Below are 27,572 nucleotides of genomic sequence, written 5' to 3'. Positions count from 1 at the left end.
TTTACAGACGGATAAAAGGGCAGGGGCTCAAGCCCCCTTTGATGTCTATGTGTGCACATGCCTGGTCAGTGTTACCAATGATACTAATGAAGGCTGTGTTCCATTCTGCTCAAACAGAGTCAGTGTTACCAATGATACTGATGAAGGCTCTGTTCCATTCTGCTCAAACAGAGTCAGTGTTACCAATGATACTAATGAAGGCTCTGTTCCATTCTGCTCAAACAGAGTCAGTGTTAACAATGATACTAATGAAGGCTCTGTTCCATTCTGCTCAAACAGAGTCAGTGTTACCAATGATACTAATGAAGGCTTTGTTCCATTCTGCTCAAACAGAGTCAGTGTTACCAATGATACTGATGAAGGCTCTGTTCCATTCTGCTCAAACAGAGTCAGTGTTACCAATGATACTGATGAAGGCTTTGTTCCATTCTGCTCAAACAGAGTCAGTGTTACCAATGATACTGATGAAGGCTCTGTTCCATTCTGCTCAAACAGAGTCAGTGTTAACAATGATACTAATGAAGGCTCTGTTCCATTCTGCTCAAACAGAGTCAGTGTTACCAATGATACTGATGAAGGCTCTGTTCCATTCTGCTCAAACAGAGTCAGTGTTACCAATGATACTGAGGAAGGCTTTGTTCCATTCTGCTCAAACAGAGTCAGTGTTACCAATGATACTGATGAAGGCTCTGTTCCATTCTGCTCAAACAGAGTCAGTGTTACCAATGATACTAATGAAGGCTCTGTTCCATTCTGCTCAAACAGTCAGTGTTACCAATGATACTATAATGAAGGCTCTGTTCCATTCTGCTCAAACAGAGTCAGTGTTACCAATGATACTGATGAAGGCTCTGTTCCATTCTGCTCAAACAGAGTCAGTGTTACCAATGATACTATAATGAAGGCTCTGTTCCATTCTGCTCAAACAGAGTCAGTGTTACCAATGATACTGATGAAGGCTCTGTTCCATTCTGCTCAAACAGAGTCAGTGTTACCAATGATACTAATGAAGGCTCTGTTCCATTCTGCTCAAACAGAGTCAGTGTTACCAATGATACTGATGAAGGCTCTGTTCCATTCTGCTCAAACAGAGTCAGTGTTACCAATGATACTAATGAAGGCTCTGTTCCATTCTGCTCAAACAGAGTCAGTGTTACCAATGATACTATAATGAAGGCTCTGTTCCATTCTGCTCAAACAGAGTCAGTGTTACCAATGATACTGATGAAGGCTCTGTTCCATTCTGCTCAAACAGAGTCAGTGTTACCAATGATACTAATGAAGGCTATGTTCCATTCTGCTCAGACAGAGTCAGTGTTACCAATGATACTGATGAAGGCTCTGTTCCATTCTGTTAAAAAGGAGTGGTGTAAAGGTGTAATATGTTGTAATAAACGTGTAATATTTATAATAAAGGTGTAATATGTTGTAATAAAGGTGTAATATTTATAATAAAGGTGTAATATGTTGTAATAAAGGTGTAATAGTTATAATAAAGGTGTAATGTTTTAATAAAGGTGTAATATGTTGTAATAAAGGTGTACTATGTTGTAATAAAGGTGTAATATTTATAATAAAGGTGTAATATGTATAATACAGGTGTAATATGTTGTAATAAAGGTGTAATATTTATAATAAAGGTGTAATATTTATAATAAAGGTGTACTGTTGTAATAAAGGTGTACTATGTTGTAATAAAGGTGTACTATGTTGTAATAAAGGTGTAATATTTATAATAAAGGTGTACTATGTTGTAATAAAGGTGTAATATGTTGTAATAAAGGTGTACTATGTTGTAATAAAGGTGTACTATGTTGTAATAAAGGTGTAATATGTTGTAATAAAGGTGTCATATTTATAATAAAGGTGTAATATGTTGTAATAAAGGTGTAATATGTTGTAATAAAGGTGTACTATGTTGTAATAAAGGTGTAATATGTTGTAATAAAGTTGTAATATGTTGTAATAAAGGTGTCATATTTATAATAAAGGTGTAATATGTTGTAATAAAGGTGTACTATGTTGTAATAAAGGTGTAATATGTTGTAATAAAGGTGTCATATTTATAATAAAGGTGTACTATGTTGTAATAAAGGTGTAATATTTATAATAAAGGTGTAATATGTATAATAAAGGTGTACTATCTTGTAATAAAGGTGTACTATGTTGTAATAAAGGTGTACTATGTTGTAATAAAGGTGTACTATGTACCCAGGATATTCTCGCTGACCACCGGGGGCAGTATGCTGCTCAGCTGGCTCTTCATGTCGTCGATCAGTTTATAAATGACGTTGTGAAGTTTCACCTCAACGTTCTTCTTCAGCGCCAGCTGCTGCACCTGCTTGTTGATGGACACGTTGAAGCCATAGATGGAGCCTGAAGGGTTAAAAATAAACACTTCATTCATTCATCCATTAATTATGATAATGAAATATAAACACGTCCATGTACACCCCCCCCCCCCCCCCCCCCCTCCCCCTCCACTTTCTACTTTGTAAATATAGTGTTTTATATTGCTGATGATATTGTTGTGACCGTCAGGTCGCAAGTTACTATGAAAAGCTCCACCGGCTGTCTGTCTGTCCGTCTGTCCGTCAAGTCACACTTTTGGCCCCAACTCATATCTCCGCCAACGTTGGCCTTATCCATGCCAAACACGTGAGTGTGTTTTGGGGTGAAAGCGTTCCGGGGTCACCACGCAGTGACACGACTCGTACAGTAACAGGTCACGTGAAGGTGTCAGGAGCTCGGACGGACGGTTACCTGAGAAGGTGGCGGCCATGTTGACGTCGTTCTCGGAGACGTCGCCGATGCCAAAGTGCAGCAGCTCCATGTGACACTGGCCCCGCCCCTCGTAGCTGTCCAGGATGTTGAGCAGGGTCTCCACTGAGCCGTCAACGTCTCCTTTGATGATGAGCGGCAGGCTGAGCTCCTGATTGGACGTCCTCTCACTGGGCCGCTGGGTGAACTGCTGCCTGAGGAACCGTTTATAATGTTAGCATTTAGACGTCTTCTCACTGGTTTACACTTTATAATGTTAGCATTTAGACGTCCTCTCACTGGTTTACACTTTATAATGTTAGCATTTAGACGTCCTCTCACTGGTTTACACTTTATAATGTTAGCATTTAGACGTCCTCTCACTGGTTTACACTTTATAATGTTAGCATTTAGACGTCCTCTCACTGGTTTACACTTTATAATGTTAGCATTTAGACGTCCTCTCACTGGTTTACACTTTATAATGTTAGCATTTAGACGTCCTCTCACTGGTTTACACTTTATAATGTTAGCATTTAGACGTCCTCTCACTGGTTTACACTTTATAATGTTAGCATTTAGACGTCTTCTCACTGGTTTACACTTTATAATGTTAGCATTTAGACGTCCTCTCACTGGTTTACACTTTATAATGTTAGCATTTAGACGTCTTCTCACTGGTTTACACTTTATAATGTTAGCATTTAGACGTCCTCTCACTGGTTTACACTTTATAATGTTAGCATTTAGACATCCTCTCACTGGTTTACACTTTATAATGTTAGCATTTAGACGTCTTCTCACTGGTTTACACTTTATAATGTTAGCATTTAGACGTCCTCTCACTGGTTTACACTTTATAATGTTAGCATTTAGACGTCCTCTCACTGGTTTACACTTTATAATGTTAGCATTTAGACGTCTTCTCACTGGTTTACACTTTATAATGTTAGCATTTAGACGTCCTCTCACTGGTTTACACTTTATAATGTTAGCATTTAGACGTCCTCTCACTGGTTTACACTTTATAATGTTAGCATTTAGACGTCTTCTCACTGGTTTACACTTTATAATGTTAGCATTTAGACGTCCTCTCACTGGTTTACACTTTATAATGTTAGCATTTAGACGTCCTCTCACTGGTTTACACTTTATAATGTTAGCATTTAGACGTCTTCTCACTGGTTTACACTTTATAATGTTAGCATTTAGACGTCCTCTCACTGGTTTACACTTTATAATGTTAGCATTTAGACGTCCTGTCACTGGTTTACACTTTATAATGTTAGCATTTAGACGTCCTCTCACTGGTTTACACTTTATAATGTTAGCATTTAGACGTCCTCTCACTGGTTTACACTTTATAATGTTAGCATTTAGACGTCCTCTCACTGGTTTACACTTTATAATGTTAGCATTTAGACGTCCTTCTCACTGGTTTACACTTTATAATGTTAGCATTTAGACGTCCTCTCACTGGTTTACACTTTATAATGTTAGCATTTAGACGTCCTCTCACTGGTTTACACTTTATAATGTTAGCATTTAGACGTCCTCTCACTGGTTTACACTTTATAATGTTAGCATTTAGACGTCTTCTCACTGGTTTACACTTTATAATGTTAGCATTTAGACGTCTTCTCACTGGTTTACACTTTATAATGTTAGCATTTAGACGTCTTCTCACTGGTTTACACTTTATAATGTTAGCATTTAGACGTCCTCTCACTGGTTTACACTTTATAATGTTAGCATTTAGACGTCCTCTCACTGGTTTACACTTTATAATGTTAGCATTTAGACGTCCTTTCACTGGTTTACACTTTATAATGTTAGCATTTAGACGTCCTCTCACTGGTTTACACTTTATAATGTTAGCATTTAGACGTCCTTTCACTGGTTTACACTTTATAATGTTAGCATTTAGACGTCCTCTCACTGGTTTACACTTTATAATGTTAGCATTTAGACGTCCTCTCACTGGGACGCTGGGTAGCTATTTTTGGCAAAGAGCTTTGGTGTAGAGGGGAAAAAGAGCAGACTATGTACAGAGTGAAAGACAATAACCAAAGACAATGCATAGCTATTTTTTTCCAGGACCTTCCAGGACCCTTGATCAATTCCAAAACTTTTCCAGTACTGGAAAAATCTAATTTCAAAATCTTTCCAGGAATTTCATGACTGTGGGAACCCTGTGTTACCTGTTGGAGCGATAGAGCGCTGCCTTCCTCTGCCTCCAGCTCAGGTGAGACAGCGCCTCCCGCTGGCGACGGTGCTCCTCCTGGTGCTCCTTCTGCCTCTCCTCGATGACCTGCACCTCCTCCTGGAGCCTGGCCTGCTCTTCTGCATAGCACCTCCACTCCACCACCTCCCTGGCCCTGTGCTGGAGACATGTTATTATAGCAACATAACTCTGTGTAACACCTCCACTCTACCACCTCCCTGGCCCTGTGCTGCAGAGACAAGTTATTATAGCAACATAACTCTGTGTAACACCTCCACTCCACCACCTCCCTGGCTCTGTGCTGGAGACATGTTATTATAGCAACATAACTCTGTGTAACACCTCCACTCCACCACCTCCCTGGCTCTGTGCTGGAGACATGTTATTATAGCAACATAACTCTGTATAACACCTCCACTCTACCACCTCCCTGGCTCTGTGCTGCAGAGACATGTTATTATAGCAACATAACTCTGTATAACACCTCCACTCCACCACCTCCCTGGCCCTGTGCTGGAGACAAGTTAATATAGCAACATAACTCTGTATAACACCTCCACTCCACCACCTCCCTGGCTCTGTGCTGCAGAGACAAGTTATTATAGCAACATAACTCTGTATAACACCTCCACTCCACCACCTCCCTGGCCCTGTGCTGCAGAGACATGTTATTATAGCATAACATAACTCTGTGTAACACCTCCACTCCACCACCTCCCTGGCCCTGTGCTGCAGAGACATGTTATTATAGCATAACATAACTCTGTGTAACACCTCCACTCCACCACCTCCCTGGCCCTGTGCTGCAGAGACATGTTATTATAGCATAACATAACTCTGTATAACACCTCCACTCTACCACCTCCCTGGCTCTGTGCTGCAGAGACATGTTATTATAGCAACATAACTCTGTATAACACCTCCACTCCACCACCTCCCTGGCCCTGTGCTGGAGACAAGTTAATATAGCAACATAACTCTGTATAACACCTCCACTCCACCACCTCCCTGGCTCTGTGCTGCAGAGACAAGTTATTATAGCAACATAACTCTGTATAACACCTCCACTCCACCACCTCCCTGGCCCTGTGCTGCAGAGACAAGTTATTATAGCATAACATAACTCTGTATAACACCTCCACTCCACCACCTCCCTGGCTCTGTGCTGCAGAGACAAGTTATTATAGCAACATAACTCTGTATAACACCTCCACTCCACCACCTCCCTGGCTCTGTGCTGCAGAGACAAGTTATTATAGCAACATAACTCTGTGTAACACCTCCACTCCACCACCTCCCTGGCCCTGTGCTGGAGACAAGTTATTATAGCAACATAACTCTGTATAACACCTCCACTCCACCACCTCCCTGGCTCTGTGCTGCAGAGACAAGTTATTATAGCAACATAACTCTGTGTAACACCTCCACTCTACCACCTCCCTGGCCCTGTGCTGGAGACATGTTATTATAGCAACATAACTCTGTATAACACCTCCACTCCACCACCTCCCTGGTCCTGTGCTGCAGAGACAAGTTATTATAGCAACATAACTCTGTATAACACCTCCACTCCACCACCTCCCTGGCTCTGTGCTGCAGAGACAAGTTATTATAGCAACATAACTCTGTGTAACACCTCCACTCCACCACCTCCCTGGCCCTGTGCTGGAGACAAGTTATTATAGCAACATAACTCTGTATAACACCTCCACTCCACCACCTCCCTGGCTCTGTGCTGCAGAGACAAGTTATTATAGCAACATAACTCTGTGTAACACCTCCACTCTACCACCTCTCTGGCTCTGTGCTGCAGAGACAAGTTATTATAGCAACATAACTCAGTGTAACACCTCCACTCCACCACCTCCCTGGCTCTGTGCTGCAGAGACAAGTTATTATAGCAACATAACTCTGCATAACACCTCCACTCCACCACCTCCCTGGCTCTGTGCTGGAGACATGTTATTATAGCATAACATAACTCTGTATAACACCTCCACTCCACCACCTCCCTGGCTCTGTGCTGCAGAGACAAGTTATTATAGCAACATAACTCTGTATAACACCTCCACTCCACCACCTCCCTGGCCCTGTGCTGGAGACATGTTATTATAGCATAACATAACTCTGTATAACACCTCCACTCCACCACCTCCCTGGCTCTGTGCTGCAGAGACAAGTTATTATAGCAACATAACTCTGTATAACACCTCCACTCCACCACCTCCCTGGCCCTGTGCTGCAGAGACAAGTTATTATAGCAACATAACTCTGTATAACACCTCCACTCCACCACCTCCCTGGCTCTGTGCTGCAGAGACAAGTTATTATAGCAACATAACTCTGTATAACACCTCCACTCCACCACCTCCCTGGCTCTGTGCTGCAGAGACAAGTTATTATAGCAACATAACTCTGTGTAACACCTCCACTCCACCACCTCCCTGGCTCTGTGCTGCAGAGACAAGTTATTATAGCAACATAACTCTGTGTAACACCTCCACTCTACCACCTCCCTGGCCCTGTGCTGCAGAGAGACGAGTTATTATAGCAACTTAACTCTGTGTAACACCTCCACTCCACCACCTCCCTGGCCCTGTGCTGGAGACAAGTTAATATAGCATAACATAACTCTGTATAACACCTCCACTCCACCACCTCCCTGGCTCTGTGCTGCAGAGACAAGTTATTATAGCAACATAACTCTGTATAACACCTCCACTCCACCACCTCCCTGGCTCTGTGCTGCAGAGACAAGTTATTATAGCAACATAACTCTGTATAACACCTCCACTCCACCACCTCCCTGGCTCTGTGCTGCAGAGACAAGTTATTATAGCAACATAACTCTGTATAACACCTCCACTCCACCACCTCCCTGGCTCTGTGCTGCAGAGACAAGTTATTATAGCAACATAACTCTGTGTAACACCTCCACTCCACCACCTCCCTGGCCCTGTGCTGCAGAGACAAGTTATTATAGCATAACATAACTCTGTATAACACCTCCACTCCACCACCTCCCTGGCTCTGTGCTGCAGAGACAAGTTATTATAGCAACATAACTCTGTATAACACCTCCACTCTACCACCTCCCTGGCTCTGTGCTGCAGAGACAAGTTATTATAGCATAACATAACTCTGTATAACACCTCCACTCCACCACCTCCCTGGCTCTGTGCTGCAGAGACAAGTTATTATAGCAACATAACTCTGTATAACACCTCCACTCCACCACCTCCCTGGCTCTGTGCTGCAGAGACAAGTTATTATAGCATAACATAACTCTGTATAACACCTCCACTCCACCACCTCCCTGGCTCTGTGCTGCAGAGACAAGTTATTATAGCAACATAACTCTGTATAACACCTCCACTCTACCACCTCCCTGGCTCTGTGCTGCAGAGACAAGTTATTATAGCATAACATAACTCTGTATAACACCTCCACTCCACCACCTCCCTGGCTCTGTGCTGCAGAGACAAGTTATTATAGCAACATAACTCTGTATAACACCTCCACTCCACCACCTCCCTGGCTCTGTGCTGCAGAGACAAGTTATTATAGCAACATAACTCTGTATAACACCTCCACTCTACCACCTCCCTGGCTCTGTGCTGCAGAGACAAGTTATTATAGCAACATAACTCTGTGTAACACCTCCACTCCACCACCTCCCTGGCCCTGTGCTGGAGACAAGTTATTATAGCAACATAACTCTGTATAACACCTCCACTCCACCACCTCCCTGGCTCTGTGCTGCAGAGACAAGTTATTATAGCAACATAACTCTGTGTAACACCTCCACTCCACCACCTCCCTGGCCCTGTGCTGGAGACAAGTTATTATAGCAACATAACTCTGTATAACACCTCCACTCCACCACCTCCCTGGCTCTGTGCTGCAGAGACAAGTTATTATAGCAACATAACTCTGTGTAACACCTCCACTCTACCACCTCCCTGGCTCTATGCTGGAGACAAGTTATTATAGCAACATAACTCTGTGTAACACCTCCACTCCACCACCTCCCTGGCCCTGTGCTGCAGAGACAAGTTATTATAGCAACATAACTCTGTGTAACACCTCCACTCTACCACCTCCCTGGCTCTATGCTGGAGACAAGTTATTATAGCAACATAACTCTGTGTAACACCTCCACTCTACCACCTCCCTGGCTCTGTGCTGCAGAGACATGTTATTATAGCATAACATAACTCTGTATAACACCTCCACTCCACCACCTCCCTGGCCTTGTGCTGCAGAGACAAGTTATTATAGCAACATAACTCTGTGTAACACCTCCACTCCACCACCTCTCTGGCCTTGTGCTGGAGACAAGTTATTATAGCATAACATAACTTTGTATAACACCTCCACTCCACCACCTCCCTGGCCTTGTGCTGGAGACATGTTATTATAGCATAACATAACTCTGTGTAACACCTCCACTCCACCACCTCCCTGGCCTTGTGCTGGAGACATGTTATTATAGCATAACATAACTCTGTGTAACACCTCCACTCCACCACCTCCCTGGCTCTGTGCTGGAGACATGTTATTATAGCATAACATAACTCTGTATAACACCTCCACTCTACCACCTCTCTGGCCTTGTGCTGGAGACATGTTATTATAGCATAACATAACTCTGTATAACACCTCCACTCCACCACCTCCCTGGCCTTGTGCTGGAGACATGTTATTATAGCATAACATAACTCTGTGTAACACCTCCACTCTACCACCTCCCTGGCCTTGTGCTGGAGACATGTTATTATAGCATAACATAACTCTGTATAACACCTCCACTCCACCACCTCCCTGGCTCTGTGCTGCAGAGACAAGTTATTATAGCAACATAACTCTGTATAACACCTCCACTCTACCACCTCCCTGGCTCTGTGCTGCAGAGACAAGTTATTATAGCAACATAACTCTGTATAACACCTCCACTCCACCACCTCCCTGGCTCTGTGCTGCAGAGACAAGTTATTATAGCAACATAACTCTGTATAACACCTCCACTCCACCACCTCCCTGGCCCTGTGCTGCAGAGACAAGTTATTATAGCAACATAACTCTGTATAACACCTCCACTCCACCACCTCCCTGGCTCTGTGCTGCAGAGACAAGTTATTATAGCAACATAACTCTGTATAACACCTCCACTCCACCACCTCCCTGGCTCTGTGCTGCAGAGACAAGTTATTATAGCAACATAACTCTGTGTAACACCTCCACTCCACCACCTCCCTGGCTCTGTGCTGCAGAGACAAGTTATTATAGCAACATAACTCTGTGTAACACCTCCACTCTACCACCTCCCTGGCCCTGTGCTGCAGAGAGACGAGTTATTATAGCAACTTAACTCTGTGTAACACCTCCACTCCACCACCTCCCTGGCCCTGTGCTGGAGACAAGTTAATATAGCATAACATAACTCTGTATAACACCTCCACTCCACCACCTCCCTGGCTCTGTGCTGCAGAGACAAGTTATTATAGCAACATAACTCTGTATAACACCTCCACTCCACCACCTCCCTGGCTCTGTGCTGCAGAGACAAGTTATTATAGCAACATAACTCTGTATAACACCTCCACTCCACCACCTCCCTGGCTCTGTGCTGCAGAGACAAGTTATTATAGCAACATAACTCTGTATAACACCTCCACTCCACCACCTCCCTGGCTCTGTGCTGCAGAGACAAGTTATTATAGCAACATAACTCTGTGTAACACCTCCACTCCACCACCTCCCTGGCCCTGTGCTGCAGAGACAAGTTATTATAGCATAACATAACTCTGTATAACACCTCCACTCCACCACCTCCCTGGCTCTGTGCTGCAGAGACAAGTTATTATAGCAACATAACTCTGTATAACACCTCCACTCTACCACCTCCCTGGCTCTGTGCTGCAGAGACAAGTTATTATAGCATAACATAACTCTGTATAACACCTCCACTCCACCACCTCCCTGGCTCTGTGCTGCAGAGACAAGTTATTATAGCAACATAACTCTGTATAACACCTCCACTCCACCACCTCCCTGGCTCTGTGCTGCAGAGACAAGTTATTATAGCATAACATAACTCTGTATAACACCTCCACTCCACCACCTCCCTGGCTCTGTGCTGCAGAGACAAGTTATTATAGCAACATAACTCTGTATAACACCTCCACTCTACCACCTCCCTGGCTCTGTGCTGCAGAGACAAGTTATTATAGCATAACATAACTCTGTATAACACCTCCACTCCACCACCTCCCTGGCTCTGTGCTGCAGAGACAAGTTATTATAGCAACATAACTCTGTATAACACCTCCACTCCACCACCTCCCTGGCTCTGTGCTGCAGAGACAAGTTATTATAGCAACATAACTCTGTGTAACACCTCCACTCTACCACCTCCCTGGCTCTATGCTGGAGACAAGTTATTATAGCAACATAACTCTGTGTAACACCTCCACTCCACCACCTCCCTGGCCCTGTGCTGCAGAGACAAGTTATTATAGCAACATAACTCTGTATAACACCTCCACTCCACCACCTCCCTGGCTCTGTGCTGCAGAGACATGTTATTATAGCAACATAACTCTGTGTAACACCTCCACTCTACCACCTCCCTGGCTCTATGCTGGAGACAAGTTATTATAGCAACATAACTCTGTGTAACACCTCCACTCTACCACCTCCCTGGCTCTGTGCTGCAGAGACAAGTTATTATAGCAACATAACTCTGTATAACACCTCCACTCTACCACCTCCCTGGCTCTGTGCTGCAGAGACAAGTTATTATAGCATAACATAACTCTGTATAACACCTCCACTCCACCACCTCCCTGGCTCTGTGCTGCAGAGACAAGTTATTATAGCAACATAACTCTGTATAACACCTCCACTCCACCACCTCCCTGGCTCTGTGCTGCAGAGACAAGTTATTATAGCATAACATAACTCTGTATAACACCTCCACTCCACCACCTCCCTGGCTCTGTGCTGCAGAGACAAGTTATTATAGCAACATAACTCTGTATAACACCTCCACTCTACCACCTCCCTGGCTCTGTGCTGCAGAGACAAGTTATTATAGCATAACATAACTCTGTATAACACCTCCACTCCACCACCTCCCTGGCTCTGTGCTGCAGAGACAAGTTATTATAGCAACATAACTCTGTATAACACCTCCACTCCACCACCTCCCTGGCTCTGTGCTGCAGAGACAAGTTATTATAGCAACATAACTCTGTGTAACACCTCCACTCCACCACCTCCCTGGCCCTGTGCTGGAGACAAGTTATTATAGCAACATAACTCTGTATAACACCTCCACTCCACCACCTCCCTGGCTCTGTGCTGCAGAGACAAGTTATTATAGCAACATAACTCTGTGTAACACCTCCACTCTACCACCTCCCTGGCTCTATGCTGGAGACAAGTTATTATAGCAACATAACTCTGTGTAACACCTCCACTCCACCACCTCCCTGGCCCTGTGCTGCAGAGACAAGTTATTATAGCAACATAACTCTGTGTAACACCTCCACTCTACCACCTCCCTGGCTCTATGCTGGAGACAAGTTATTATAGCAACATAACTCTGTGTAACACCTCCACTCTACCACCTCCCTGGCTCTGTGCTGCAGAGACATGTTATTATAGCATAACATAACTCTGTATAACACCTCCACTCCACCACCTCCCTGGCCTTGTGCTGCAGAGACAAGTTATTATAGCAACATAACTCTGTGTAACACCTCCACTCCACCACCTCCCTGGCTCTGTGCTGCAGAGACAAGTTATTATAGCAACATAACTCTGTATAACACCTCCACTCTACCACCTCCCTGGCTCTGTGCTGCAGAGACAAGTTATTATAGCATAACATAACTCTGTATAACACCTCCACTCCACCACCTCCCTGGCTCTGTGCTGCAGAGACAAGTTATTATAGCAACATAACTCTGTATAACACCTCCACTCCACCACCTCCCTGGCTCTGTGCTGCAGAGACAAGTTATTATAGCAACATAACTCTGTGTAACACCTCCACTCCACCACCTCCCTGGCCCTGTGCTGGAGACAAGTTATTATAGCAACATAACTCTGTATAACACCTCCACTCCACCACCTCCCTGGCCCTGTGCTGCAGAGACAAGTTATTATAGCAACATAACTCTGTGTAACACCTCCACTCCACCACCTCCCTGGCTCTGTGCTGCAGAGACAAGTTATTATAGCAACATAACTCTGTGTAACACCTCCACTCCACCACCTCCCTGGCCCTGTGCTGGAGACAAGTTATTATAGCAACATAACTCTGTATAACACCTCCACTCCACCACCTCCCTGGCCCTGTGCTGCAGAGACAAGTTATTATAGCAACATAACTCTGTGTAACACCTCCACTCCACCACCTCCCTGGCTCTGTGCTGCAGAGACAAGTTATTATAGCAACATAACTCTGTGTAACACCTCCACTCTACCACCTCCCTGGCTCTATGCTGGAGACAAGTTATTATAGCAACATAACTCTGTGTAACACCTCCACTCTACCACCTCCCTGGCTCTGTGCTGGAGACAAGTTATTATAGCAACATAACTCTGTATAACACCTCCACTCCACCACCTCCCTGGCTCTGTGCTGGAGACAAGTTATTATAGCATAACATAACTCTGTATAACACCTCCACTCCACCACCTCCCTGGCCCTGTGCTGCAGAGACAAGTTATTATAGCAACATAACTCTGTATAACACCTCCACTCCACCACCTCCCTGGCTCTGTGCTGCAGAGACATGTTATTATAGCAACATAACTCTGTGTAACACCTCCACTCCACCACCTCCCTGGCCCTGTGCTGCAGAGACAAGTTATTATAGCAACATAACTCTGTGTAACACCTCCACTCTACCACCTCCCTGGCTCTATGCTGGAGACAAGTTATTATAGCAACATAACTCTGTGTAACACCTCCACTCTACCACCTCCCTGGCTCTGTGCTGCAGAGACATGTTATTATAGCATAACATAACTCTGTATAACACCTCCACTCCACCACCTCCCTGGCCTTGTGCTGCAGAGACAAGTTATTATAGCAACATAACTCTGTGTAACACCTCCACTCTACCACCTCCCTGGCTCTATGCTGGAGACAAGTTATTATAGCAACATAACTCTGTATAACACCTCCACTCCACCACCTCCCTGGCTCTGTGCTGGAGACAAGTTATTATAGCATAACATAACTCTGTATAACACCTCCACTCCACCACCTCCCTGGCCCTGTGCTGCAGAGACAAGTTATTATAGCAACATAACTCTGTATAACACCTCCACTCCACCACCTCCCTGGCTCTGTGCTGCAGAGACATGTTATTATAGCAACATAACTCTGTGTAACACCTCCACTCCACCACCTCCCTGGCCCTGTGCTGCAGAGACAAGTTATTATAGCAACATAACTCTGTGTAACACCTCCACTCTACCACCTCCCTGGCTCTATGCTGGAGACAAGTTATTATAGCAACATAACTCTGTGTAACACCTCCACTCTACCACCTCCCTGGCTCTGTGCTGCAGAGACATGTTATTATAGCATAACATAACTCTGTATAACACCTCCACTCCACCACCTCCCTGGCCTTGTGCTGCAGAGACAAGTTATTATAGCAACATAACTCTGTGTAACACCTCCACTCCACCACCTCTCTGGCCTTGTGCTGGAGACAAGTTATTATAGCATAACATAACTTTGTATAACACCTCCACTCCACCACCTCCCTGGCCTTGTGCTGGAGACATGTTATTATAGCATAACATAACTCTGTGTAACACCTCCACTCCACCACCTCCCTGGCCTTGTGCTGGAGACATGTTATTATAGCAACATAACTCTGTATAACACCTCCACTCTACCACCTCCCTGGCTCTGTGCTGGAGACATGTTATTATAGCATAACATAACTCTGTATAACACCTCCACTCTACCACCTCTCTGGCCTTGTGCTGGAGACATGTTATTATAGCATAACATAACTCTGTATAACACCTCCACTCCACCACCTCCCTGGCCTTGTGCTGGAGACATGTTATTATAGCATAACATAACTCTGTGTAACACCTCCACTCTACCACCTCCCTGGCCTTGTGCTGGAGACATGTTATTATAGCATAACATAACTCTGTATAACACCTCCACTCCACCACCTCCCTGGCTCTGTGCTGCAGAGACAAGTTATTATAGCAACATAACTCTGTATAACACCTCCACTCCACCACCTCCCTGGCTCTGTGCTGCAGAGACAAGTTATTATAGCAACATAACTCAGTGTAACACCTCCACTCCACCACCTCCCTGGCCCTGTGCTGCAGAGACAAGTTATTATAGCAACATAACTCAGTGTAACACCTCCACTCCACCACCTCCCTGGCTCTGTGCTGCAGAGACAAGTTATTATAGCAACATAACTCAGTGTAACACCTCCACTCCACCACCTCCCTGGCCCTGTGCTGCAGAGACAAGTTATTATAGCAACATAACTCAGTGTAACACCTCCACTCCACCACCTCCCCGGCCCTGTGCTGGAGACATGTTATTATAGCATAACATAACTCTGTATAACACCTCCACTCCACCACCTCCCTGGCTCTGTGCTGGAGAGACACTTTATTATAGCAACATAACTCTGTATAACACCTCCACTCTACCACCTCCCTGGCTCTGTGCTGGAGAGACACTTTATTATAGCAACATAACTCTGTGTAACACCTCCACTCCACCACCTCCCTGGCTCTGTGCTGGAGACAAGTTATTATAGCAACATAAGTCTGCATAACACCTCCACTCCACCACCTCCCTGGCTCTGTGCTGCAGAGACAAGTTATTATAGCAACATAACTCAGTGTAACACCTCCACTCCACCACCTCCCTGGCCCTGTGCTGCAGAGACAAGTTATTATAGCAACATAACTCAGTGTAACACCTCCACTCCACCACCTCCCTGGCTCTGTGCTGCAGAGACAAGTTATTATAGCAACATAACTCAGTGTAACACCTCCACTCCACCACCTCCCTGGCCCTGTGCTGCAGAGACAAGTTATTATAGCAACATAACTCAGTGTAACACCTCCACTCCACCACCTCCCTGGCTCTGTGCTGCAGAGACAAGTTATTATAGCAACATAACTCAGTGTAACACCTCCACTCCACCACCTCCCTGGCTCTGTGCTGCAGAGACAAGTTATTATAGCAACATAACTCTGTGTAACACCTCCACTCCACCACCTCCCTGGTTCTTTTCTGGAGAGAGAGACGAGTTATTATAGCAACAGAACTCTGTATAACACCTATCTGGCTCTGTGCTCTGTTCTGAATCCATTGCAAACATTGTTTTGCACAAAAAACATTCTTTGGGCTAGAAAACTAACCAACAAAACTGTGAAAAGTGATGACTCTGTTTTGTCACGATTTTTCAAAAATAGCAGATCTAAAAGATTGCAACTTGTATATCTGCTATTGTTTAATTGTTTAGTTAAAGCATGAAATAATGCGTAACAATGCGTTCCCGGTACCTCAGACTCCACCTCCAGGAGGTCCTCCCCAGCAGCAGGTTCTTACCTCAGACTCCACCTCCAGGATGTCCTCTCCGGCAGCAGGTTCTTACCTCAGACTCCACCTCCAGGATGTCCTCTCCGGCAGCAGGTTCTTACCTCAGACTCCACCTCCAGGATGTCCTCCCCAGCAGCAGGTTCTTACCTCAGACTCCACCTCCAGGATGTCCTCCCCAGCAGCAGGTTCTTACCTCAGACTCCACCTCCAGGATGTCCTCTCCGGCAGCAGGTTCTTACCTCAGACTCCACCTCCAGGATGTCCTCTCCGGCAGCAGGTTCCTACCTCAGACTCCACCTCCAGGATGTCCTCCCCAGCAGCAGGTTCTTACCTCAGACTCCACCTCCAGGATGTCCTCCCCAGCAGAGGGCAGGTCCTTCCACCCAACGATCTCCACGGCAACGCTGGGCGTGGCCTCCCGGACCAGCCGGTTGTGCTCGTCAAACAGGAAGCGGACTTTAGCCCAGGTTTTCCCTGCCACCAGGATGCTGCCCTTACGGAGGGTCCCCCGCTGCACGATCGCCGTGGTGACGGGCCTGGGGAACCAATCAGAACAAGGGTGGTGAGGGAGGTGACAGGCCTGGGGAACCAATCAGAACAAGGGTGGTGAGGGTGGTGACAGGCCTGGGGAACCAATCAGAGCACCTCAAACAGTAAAGAGTCTCGTCGTTAGGAGTCATTGGTCTAACTCAGTGGTTTTCAACCAGTGGGACGGGGACCACCAGTGGTCATTGAGGGGGTTAATGGTTAAACTAGGGTGTCCAAAGTCCGGCCCAGTGTCCAAATGCGGTCCAAGGACAAATATCATACAGCAGGGGTTCAACGTTTTCAGATTCTGTGAGCATGTTAAAGCAGAAATTCCCCCCAGAGAAGACGACGTGAACTCTGTAAACTGCGTGTTATAGAGCTATCTGTGAAAGCCACAGCCAAAACAGCGACGTACCTCAGACCCATGTGAGTGAGTGTTACACCAAATGTGTTACTTACAACTTTATACCACCTGCCTTCATGGATGGAATGGGAGAGAGGAACTGAAGTCGATAGGTAACGAAATGTTGTGCATCTATCAGCGTGATACACTCACTCCGGACGGACGGACATACGGACATGAGGTGGACGGTTTGATGCTAACTGTGACCTGGCTGTGGTAATAATTACCCTTTCCCTCGGTCGTTGCGGCTCTCGATGACAATCCCCTCCACCAGTCCTGTTGGCTCCGCCTTCAGCTCCATCACCTCCGCCTGCGTCACCGTGGCCTCCACCAGAGCCAATAGATTATCCCCCTGGTAACCATGACAACGTGTTAATACCCTGGACGGGGTTGCACCACCAGAACGTATGTTCCTTACTTGAGGCTTAGTAACGACTAGTTAGTTTGTAACTATCTGAGTTACTAACTTGTGTTGCACCACGACTGCTTAAGTAATGCGGAACAGTTATTAAATAGTCGCATAAAATGATGCCATAGCTCTCGGATCCAATGAAACTTCTACACAAGGAAGTAAAGCTTGTATCGTCTTTTGTCAACAAAGAGCTCGGGCCTCGGTCTCCACTGGCTTGTACACAAAGTAATTGATACGCGTGCACAGGGCGAGCGCATCCCTTTGCACTGCCCTGCACACGCCAGACTGGATCGTATCAAATTACATTTTGCTCCGTTGCGAAGTAACGCAGGACAACGCATACTTGGAGACTCGGGGGAAGAGCACCGTTCAAGTCGCTGTTGTGCTGCATGTCTGCCGCTAACATGCTGTGGTTGAAGAAGTACTCAAATGACTAGGGTTGTCACAATTATTACATAATCGTATAATCGCAATTATTTGACATAATCGCAATTATTTTGTGATAATTGCCATATTGTTTACATGTTGACATTTCTTTATATATATATATATATGTTCAAACATTTAAAAAAATAGTGGAAATAGCAGATATACAAGCTCAACGGCTATTACCAATGTTCTTTTTAAAGTGTAAACTTGTCAAATATGTACTTCATTTCTTTGTATATTTAGGTTATGTGTCATATCTACCATGTGCAACTTCAAAGTCTACAAGCCAAACAGAAATGTAATTATCAACGACAAAAACACAATTAAATTGTTAATCGCAGTTATTTGAGTTACAATTAATCGTCATGTAAAATGTCATAATCGTGACAGCCCTACAAATGACCATAAGTAAAGGTATCAATACTACTGCAATGTAGAAATACCCTAGCTGTTAATAGCAGACGCATTGTGAGCTTGTAGATCGACTATTTTCAAATGGCCGAACTGTATCCACAACTTTCCAAAGTCCCGTCGTGCATTGCGCAGAAGGTGCAGGCTGCTTCCGGCACCACAACCGAGTGTGATCTACAAGCTCACAGCGGCTGCAACTGTGACGCGACGTGAGCTTGTATGTATGCTGTTAACCGGAAGTGTCCCGCAAATAATGCTACAGTAAATTCTGGCGGAAACAGGTGGATACAGGGCTGAAGACAATAATAATAAATGTATAATAAATGTATATAGTGCTGAAGACAACAATACTAGCACCTTCAGAGCAGAGATATGGATGGCTTGGACGTCTCCTCCAAACTCTTCACAGACCACATCATGAAGCATCAGCTGTTGTTTCACTGACTGTGGGTCGGCCTGGGGTTTATCACACTTATTCACCGCTACGATGATGGGCACTGGAACACAGGGTTTATCACACTTATTCACCGCTACGATGATGGGCACTGGAACACAGGGTTTATCACACTTATTCACCACTATGATGATGGGCACTGGAACACAGGGTTTATCACACTTATTCACCGCTATGATGATGGGCACTGGAACACAGGGTTTATCACACTTATTCACCGCTACGATGATGGGCACTGGAACACAGGGTTTATCACACTTATTCACCGCTATGATGATGGGCACTGGAACACAGGGTTTATCACACTTATTCACCGCTATGATGATGGGCACTGGAACACAGGGTTTATCACACTTATTCACCGCTACGATGATGGGCACTGGAACACAGGGTTTATCACACTTATTCACCACTATGATGATGGGCACTGGAACACAGGGTTTATCACACTTATTCACCACTATGATGATGGGCACTGGAACACAGGGTTTATCACACTTATTCACCACTATGATGATGGGCACTGGAACACAGGGTTTATCACACTTATTCACCGCTACGATGATGGGCACTGGAACACAGGGTTTATCACACTTATTCACCACTACGATGATGGGCACTGGAACACAGGGTTTATCACACTTATTCACCGCTATGATGATGGGCACTGGAACACAGGGTTTATCACACTTATTCACCACTACGATGATGGGCACTGGAACACAGGGTTTATCACACTTATTCACCACTATGATGATGGGCACTGGAACACAGGGTTTATCACACTTATTCACCGCTATGATGATGGGCACTGGAACACAGGGTTTATCACACTTATTCACCGCTACGATGATGGGCACTGGAACACAGGGTTTATCACACTTATTCACCGCTACGATGATGGGCACTGGAACACAGGGTTTATCACACTTATTCACCACTATGATGATGGGCACTGGAACACAGGGTTTATCACACTTATTCACCACTATGATGATGGGCACTGGAACACAGGGTTTATCACACTTATTCACCACTATGATGATGGGCACTGGAACACAGGGTTTATCACACTTATTCACCGCTACGATGATGGGCACTGGAACACAGGGTTTATCACACTTATTCACCGCTACGATGATGGGCACTGGAACACAGGGTTTATCACACTTATTCACCGCTATGATGATGGGCACTGGAACACAGGGTTTATCACACTTATTCACCGCTATGATGATGGGCACTGGAACACAGGGTTTATCACACTTATTCACCGCTATGATGATGGGCACTGGAACACAGGGTTTATCACACTTATTCACCGCTATGATGATGGGCACTGGAACACAGGGTTTATCACACTTATTCACCGCTATGATGATGGGCACTGGAACACAGGGTTTATCACACTTATTCACCGCTACGATGATGGGCACTGGAACACAGGGTTTATCACACTTATTCACCGCTACGATGATGGGCACTGGAACACAGGGTTTATCACACTTATTCACCGCTACGATGATGGGCACTGGAACACAGGGTTTATCACACTTATTCACCGCTATGATGATGGGCACTGGAACACAGGGTTTATCACACTTATTCACCGCTACGATGATGGGCACTGGAACACAGGGTTTATCACACTTATTCACCGCTACGATGATGGGCACTGGAACACAGGGTTTATCACACTTATTCACCGCTATGATGATGGGCACTGGAACACAGGGTTTATCACACTTATTCACCGCTACGATGATGGGCACTGGAACACAGGGTTTATCACACTTATTCACCACTACGATGATGGGCACTGGAACACAGGGTTTATCACACTTATTCACCGCTATGATGATGGGCACTGGAACACAGGGTTTATCACACTTATTCACCGCTATGATGATGGGCACTGGAACACAGGGTTTATCACACTTATTCACCACTATGATGATGGGCACTGGAACACAGGGTTTATCACACTTATTCACCACTATGATGATGGGCACTGGAACACAGGGTTTATCACACTTATTCACCACTATGATGATGGGCACTGGAACACAGGGTTTATCACACTTATTCACCACTATGATGATGGGCACTGGAACACAGGGTTTATCACACTTATTCACCGCTATGATGATGGGCACTGGAACACAGGGTTTATCACACTTATTCACCGCTATGATGATGGGCACTGGAACACAGGGTTTATCACACTTATTCACTGCTATGATGATGGGCACTGGAACACAGGGTTTATCACACTTATTCACCGCTATGATGATGGGCACTGGAACACAGGGTTTATCACACTTATTCACCGCTATGATGATGGGCACTGGAACATAGGGTTTATCACACTTATTCACTGCTATGATGATGGGCACTGGAACACAGGGTTTATCACACTTATTCACCACTATGATGATGGGCACTGGAACACAGGGTTTATCACACTTATTCACTGCTATGATGATGGGCACTGGAACACAGGGTTTATCACACTTATTCACCACTATGATGATGGGCACTGGAACACAGGGTTTATCACACTTATTCACCACTATGATGATGGGCACTGGAACACAGGGTTTATCACACTTATTCACCACTATGATGATGGGCACTGGAACACAGGGTTTATCACACTTATTCACCACTATGATGATGGGCACTGGAACACAGGGTTTATCACACTTATTCACCGCTACGATGATGGGCACTGGAACACAGGGTTTATCACACTTATTCACCGCTACGATGATGGGCACTGGAACACAGGGTTTATCACACTTATTCACCGCTATGATGATGGGCACTGGAACACAGGGTTTATCACACTTATTCACCGCTATGATGATGGGCACTGGAACACAGGGTTTATCACACTTATTCACCACTATGATGATGGGCACTGGAACACAGGGTTTATCACACTTATTCACCGCTACGATGATGGGCACTGGAACACAGGGTTTATCACACTTATTCACCACTATGATGATGGGCACTGGAACACAGGGTTTATCACACTTATTCACCACTATGATGATGGGCACTGGAACACAGGGTTTATCACACTTATTCACCACTATGATGATGGGCACTGGAACACAGGGTTTATCACACTTATTCACCGCTATGATGATGGGCACTGGAACACAGGGTTTATCACACTTATTCACCGCTACGATGATGGGCACTGGAACACAGGGTTTATCACACTTATTCACCACTATGATGATGGGCACTGGAACACAGGGTTTATCACACTTATTCACCGCTATGATGATGGGCACTGGAACACAGGGTTTATCACACTTATTCACCGCTACGATGATGGGCACTGGAACACAGGGTTTATCACACTTATTCACCGCTATGATGATGGGCACTGGAACACAGGGTTTATCACACTTATTCACCGCTATGATGATGGGCACTGGAACACAGGGTTTATCACACTTATTCACTGCTATGATGATGGGCACTGGAACACAGGGTTTATCACACTTATTCACTGCTATGATGATGGGCACTGGAACACAGGGTTTATCACACTTATTCACCGCTACGATGATGGGCACTGGAACACAGGGTTTATCACACTTATTCACCGCTATGATGATGGGCACTGGAACACAGGGTTTATCACACTTATTCACTGCTATGATGATGGGCACTGGAACACAGGGTTTATCACACTTATTCACCGCTATGATGATGGGCACTGGAACACAGGGTTTATCACACTTATTCACCGCTATGATGATGGGCACTGGAACACAGGGTTTATCACACTTATTCACCGCTATGATGATGGGCACTGGAACACAGGGTTTATCACACTTATTCACCGCTATGATGATGGGCACTGGAACACAGGGTTTATCACACTTATTCACCGCTATGATGATGGGCACTGGAACACAGGGTTTATCACACTTATTCACCGCTATGATGATGGGCACTGGAACACAGGGTTTATCACACTTATTCACCGCTACGATGATGGGCACTGGAACACAGGGTTTATCACACTTATTCACCGCTATGATGATGGGCACTGGAACACAGGGTTTATCACACTTATTCACCACTATGATGATGGGCACTGGAACACAGGGTTTATCACACTTATTCACCGCTATGATGATGGGCACTGGAACACAGGGTTTATCACACTTATTCACCGCTATGATGATGGGCACTGGAACACAGGGTTTATCACACTTATTCACCACTATGATGATGGGCACTGGAACACAGGGTTTATCACACTTATTCACCGCTATGATGATGGGCACTGGAACACAGGGTTTATCACACTTATTCACCGCTATGATGATGGGCACTGGAACACAGGGTTTATCACACTTATTCACCGCTACGATGATGGGCACTGGAACACAGGGTTTATCACACTTATTCACCGCTACGATGATGGGCACTGGAACACAGGGTTTATCACACTTATTCACCACTATGATGATGGGCACTGGAACACAGGGTTTATCACACTTATTCACCACTATGATGATGGGCACTGGAACACAGGGTTTATCACACTTATTCACCACTATGATGATGGGCACTGGAACACAGGGTTTATCACACTTATTCACCGCTACGATGATGGGCACTGGAACACAGGGTTTATCACACTTATTCACCGCTATGATGATGGGCACTGGAACACAGGGTTTATCACACTTATTCACCGCTATGATGATGGGCACTGGAACACAGGGTTTATCACACTTATTCACCGCTATGATGATGGGCACTGGAACACAGGGTTTATCACACTTATTCACCGCTATGATGATGGGCACTGGAACACAGGGTTTATCACACTTATTCACCGCTATGATGATGGGCACTGGAACACAGGGTTTATCACACTTATTCACCGCTACGATGATGGGCACTGGAACACAGGGTTTATCACACTTATTCACCGCTACGATGATGGGCACTGGAACACAGGGTTTATCACACTTATTCACCGCTACGATGATGGGCACTGGAACACAGGGTTTATCACACTTATTCACCGCTATGATGATGGGCACTGGAACACAGGGTTTATCACACTTATTCACCGCTACGATGATGGGCACTGGAACACAGGGTTTATCACACTTATTCACCGCTACGATGATGGGCACTGGAACACAGGGTTTATCACACTTATTCACCGCTATGATGATGGGCACTGGAACACAGGGTTTATCACACTTATTCACCGCTACGATGATGGGCACTGGAACACAGGGTTTATCACACTTATTCACCACTATGATGATGGGCACTGGAACACAGGGTTTATCACACTTATTCACCGCTATGATGATGGGCACTGGAACACAGGGTTTATCACACTTATTCACCGCTATGATGATGGGCACTGGAACACAGGGTTTATCACACTTATTCACCACTATGATGATGGGCACTGGAACACAGGGTTTATCACACTTATTCACCACTATGATGATGGGCACTGGAACACAGGGTTTATCACACTTATTCACCACTATGATGATGGGCACTGGAACACAGGGTTTATCACACTTATTCACCACTATGATGATGGGCACTGGAACACAGGGTTTATCACACTTATTCACCGCTATGATGATGGGCACTGGAACACAGGGTTTATCACACTTATTCACCGCTATGATGATGGGCACTGGAACACAGGGTTTATCACACTTATTCACTGCTATGATGATGGGCACTGGAACACAGGGTTTATCACACTTATTCACCGCTATGATGATGGGCACTGGAACACAGGGTTTATCACACTTATTCACCGCTATGATGATGGGCACTGGAACATAGGGTTTATCACACTTATTCACTGCTATGATGATGGGCACTGGAACACAGGGTTTATCACACTTATTCACCACTATGATGATGGGCACTGGAACACAGGGTTTATCACACTTATTCACTGCTATGATGATGGGCACTGGAACACAGAGTTTATCACACTTATTCACCACTATGATGATGGGCACTGGAACACAGGGTTTATCACACTTATTCACTGCTATGATGATGGGCACTGGAACACAGGGTTTATCACACTTATTCACCGCTATGATGATGGGCACTGGAACACAGGGTTTATCACACTTATTCACCACTATGATGATGGGCACTGGAACACAGGGTTTATCACACTTATTCACTGCTATGATGATGGGCACTGGAACACAGGGTTTATCACACTTATTCACCACTATGATGATGGGCACTGGAACACAGGGTTTATCACACTTATTCACTGCTATGATGATGGGCACTGGAACACAGGGTTTATCACACTTATTCACCGCTACGATGATGGGCACTGGAACACAACACAATAACAACACAACGCAACACACACTCCATTAATCTGTACAATAACACAACTACACAACACTTATTCACCGCTACGATGATGGGCACTGGAACCACACAATAACAACACACAACGCAACACACACTCCATTAAACTGTACAATAACACAACTACACAACACTTAAAGGACAACTTTGTTTTTTTACAACAAGGGTTCATATTTTAGATTTTAATAAGAGAAAATAAAGTAAAATGTGTTTTTATTTACTGCTTTCTATTGATTTAGCCATTTTAGTATTTTGATTTCAGTGGGTGGAGGCATGCGTGCAAGTGGCAAAATATGTATTTTTAGACACAATAAGCCGGCAATTTCTTTGTTGCTATTTACACCAGCCCCCACAAGTCACATCTGCCCATGAAAGATTGCGAAGATTGGGAATGAGCTTATTGTGTCTAAAAATACATATTTAGCCAGGTTGGGGACATGCATGCAAATCAAAATTGTTCAAATCACTAAAACGATAGAAAGACGTAAATGAAAACATTTTAACACTCATTCTTTCTTGTCTCTAATGACTATCTAAAATATGAATCCTGGTTGTAAAAAAAACAAAGTTGTCCTTTAACGTCTTTTTGGCCGAATATTGGAGCGAATCTCGGAGCACGCAAATAAAGAAATCAACCTGATGTTATGTCAATCACGTTTGCACACTGCCGCCCGTTTCGTATTTATTTTCGGACCAGGGTTGATTTTTTTCGGATTTTCACAACTGTCACCACTGGGTCTGTTCTTGCTCTCTCACTCTCAGCTCTCTCTCCTTGGCCAGAAAAAGGTTTTTGTGTATTTCAGATTTCCAAAACGCAATGAAAAACACAGTAGTTTTTGCACAGTAGCGCAACCAGCTTAACAGTACCGTTAGCATTGCACAGTAGTGCAACCAGCTTAACAGTACCGTTAGCATTCTTAGCGTGCTGTATTGACTCTAAACAGTACCGTTAGCATTCTTAGCGTGCTGTATTGACTCTAACAGTACCGTTAGCATTCTTAGCGTGCTGTATTGACTCTAAACAGTACCGTTAGCATTCTTAGCGTGCTGTATTGACTCTAACAGTACCGTTAGCATTCTTAGCGTGCTGTACTGACTCTAAACAGTACCGTTAGCATTCTTAGCGTGCTGTATTGACTCTAACAGTACCGTTAGCATTCTTAGCGTGCTGTATTGACTCCAGGGTCTGGTTCATGACTCCGTCGTCCGCTGCCACTACCAGGATGATGATGTCGGTGGCCTGGGCTCCCCGGGCTCGCATGGAGCTGAAGGCAGCGTGACCCGGCGTGTCCAGGAAGGTGATCTTCTCCCCTGAAGGAAGCTGGACTGAAGACACACACACACACACACACACACACACACACACACACACACACACACACACACACACACACACACACACACACACACACACACACACACACACACACAAACAATTTACAATTTAGGCATTTATCTCTTAACTCACCCACTGCCTATGACAAGTTTGACGAGTTATATAAGTGTGTCCACTCTGCCTATGTCGAGTATGACGAGTTATCAATTAGCTTTAATAACTATAAAACAAAAAAGTATGATCGCCGATTCGCCGTCCATATAACGCTATGGAACGTCCCTATTCACAAAAAAACGGATCCAGATCTTCCAGAACGGAAATGGGGGGGGGGGGGGGGCGGGACAACGACCTGTATCCTGTCTGCCGAAATCCCATCCTGTTTAATGTTACACAACACCCACGCTGGACTCGATAGGTTTCGCTTTGGGAAATGGCAGGCTGCGGGGTTTTGTAGCTTACCGTGCCTGGATCTTATTGTGAATGGAATCGCTGAACCATCGCGCAATGGATTCGCGCGCGCGCCCACGTTAAAGGTAGGCAAAATCCTGGCGGTGTGGACCATTAGAAGGGGTTAA

The 27,572-nt window shown here is 45.0% G+C and overlaps 1 protein-coding gene across 3 annotated transcripts in view; it reads right to left on the bottom strand.

The window, feature by feature from the left end:
• LOC308281741 (translation initiation factor IF-2, mitochondrial-like) overlaps positions 1-27,572 on the bottom strand; it is a 53,910-nt gene that overhangs the window by 3,984 nt on the left and 22,354 nt on the right. For all 3 annotated transcript variants that reach the window (XM_080722024.1, XM_080722025.1, XM_080722026.1), the window contains 7 exons: positions 26,811-26,987; positions 19,145-19,284; positions 17,763-17,887; positions 16,936-17,140; positions 4,962-5,143; positions 2,764-2,975; positions 2,212-2,376 (listed from right to left, as the gene is read on the bottom strand). In XM_080722024.1, the coding sequence (XP_080578150.1) occupies positions 2,212-2,376; positions 2,764-2,975; positions 4,962-5,143; positions 16,936-17,140; positions 17,763-17,887; positions 19,145-19,284; positions 26,811-26,987 (1,206 nt within the window). The remainder of the gene's footprint in view (positions 1-2,211; positions 2,377-2,763; positions 2,976-4,961; positions 5,144-16,935; positions 17,141-17,762; positions 17,888-19,144; positions 19,285-26,810; positions 26,988-27,572) is intronic.

This window comes from Nannobrachium achirus (genome assembly GCF_963921795.1).
Source record: "Nannobrachium achirus genome assembly, chromosome: 3".
In the NCBI taxonomy this organism is placed as follows: domain Eukaryota; kingdom Metazoa; phylum Chordata; class Actinopteri; order Myctophiformes; family Myctophidae; genus Nannobrachium; species Nannobrachium achirus.
This window is presented reverse-complemented; position numbering and strand designations above follow the sequence as displayed.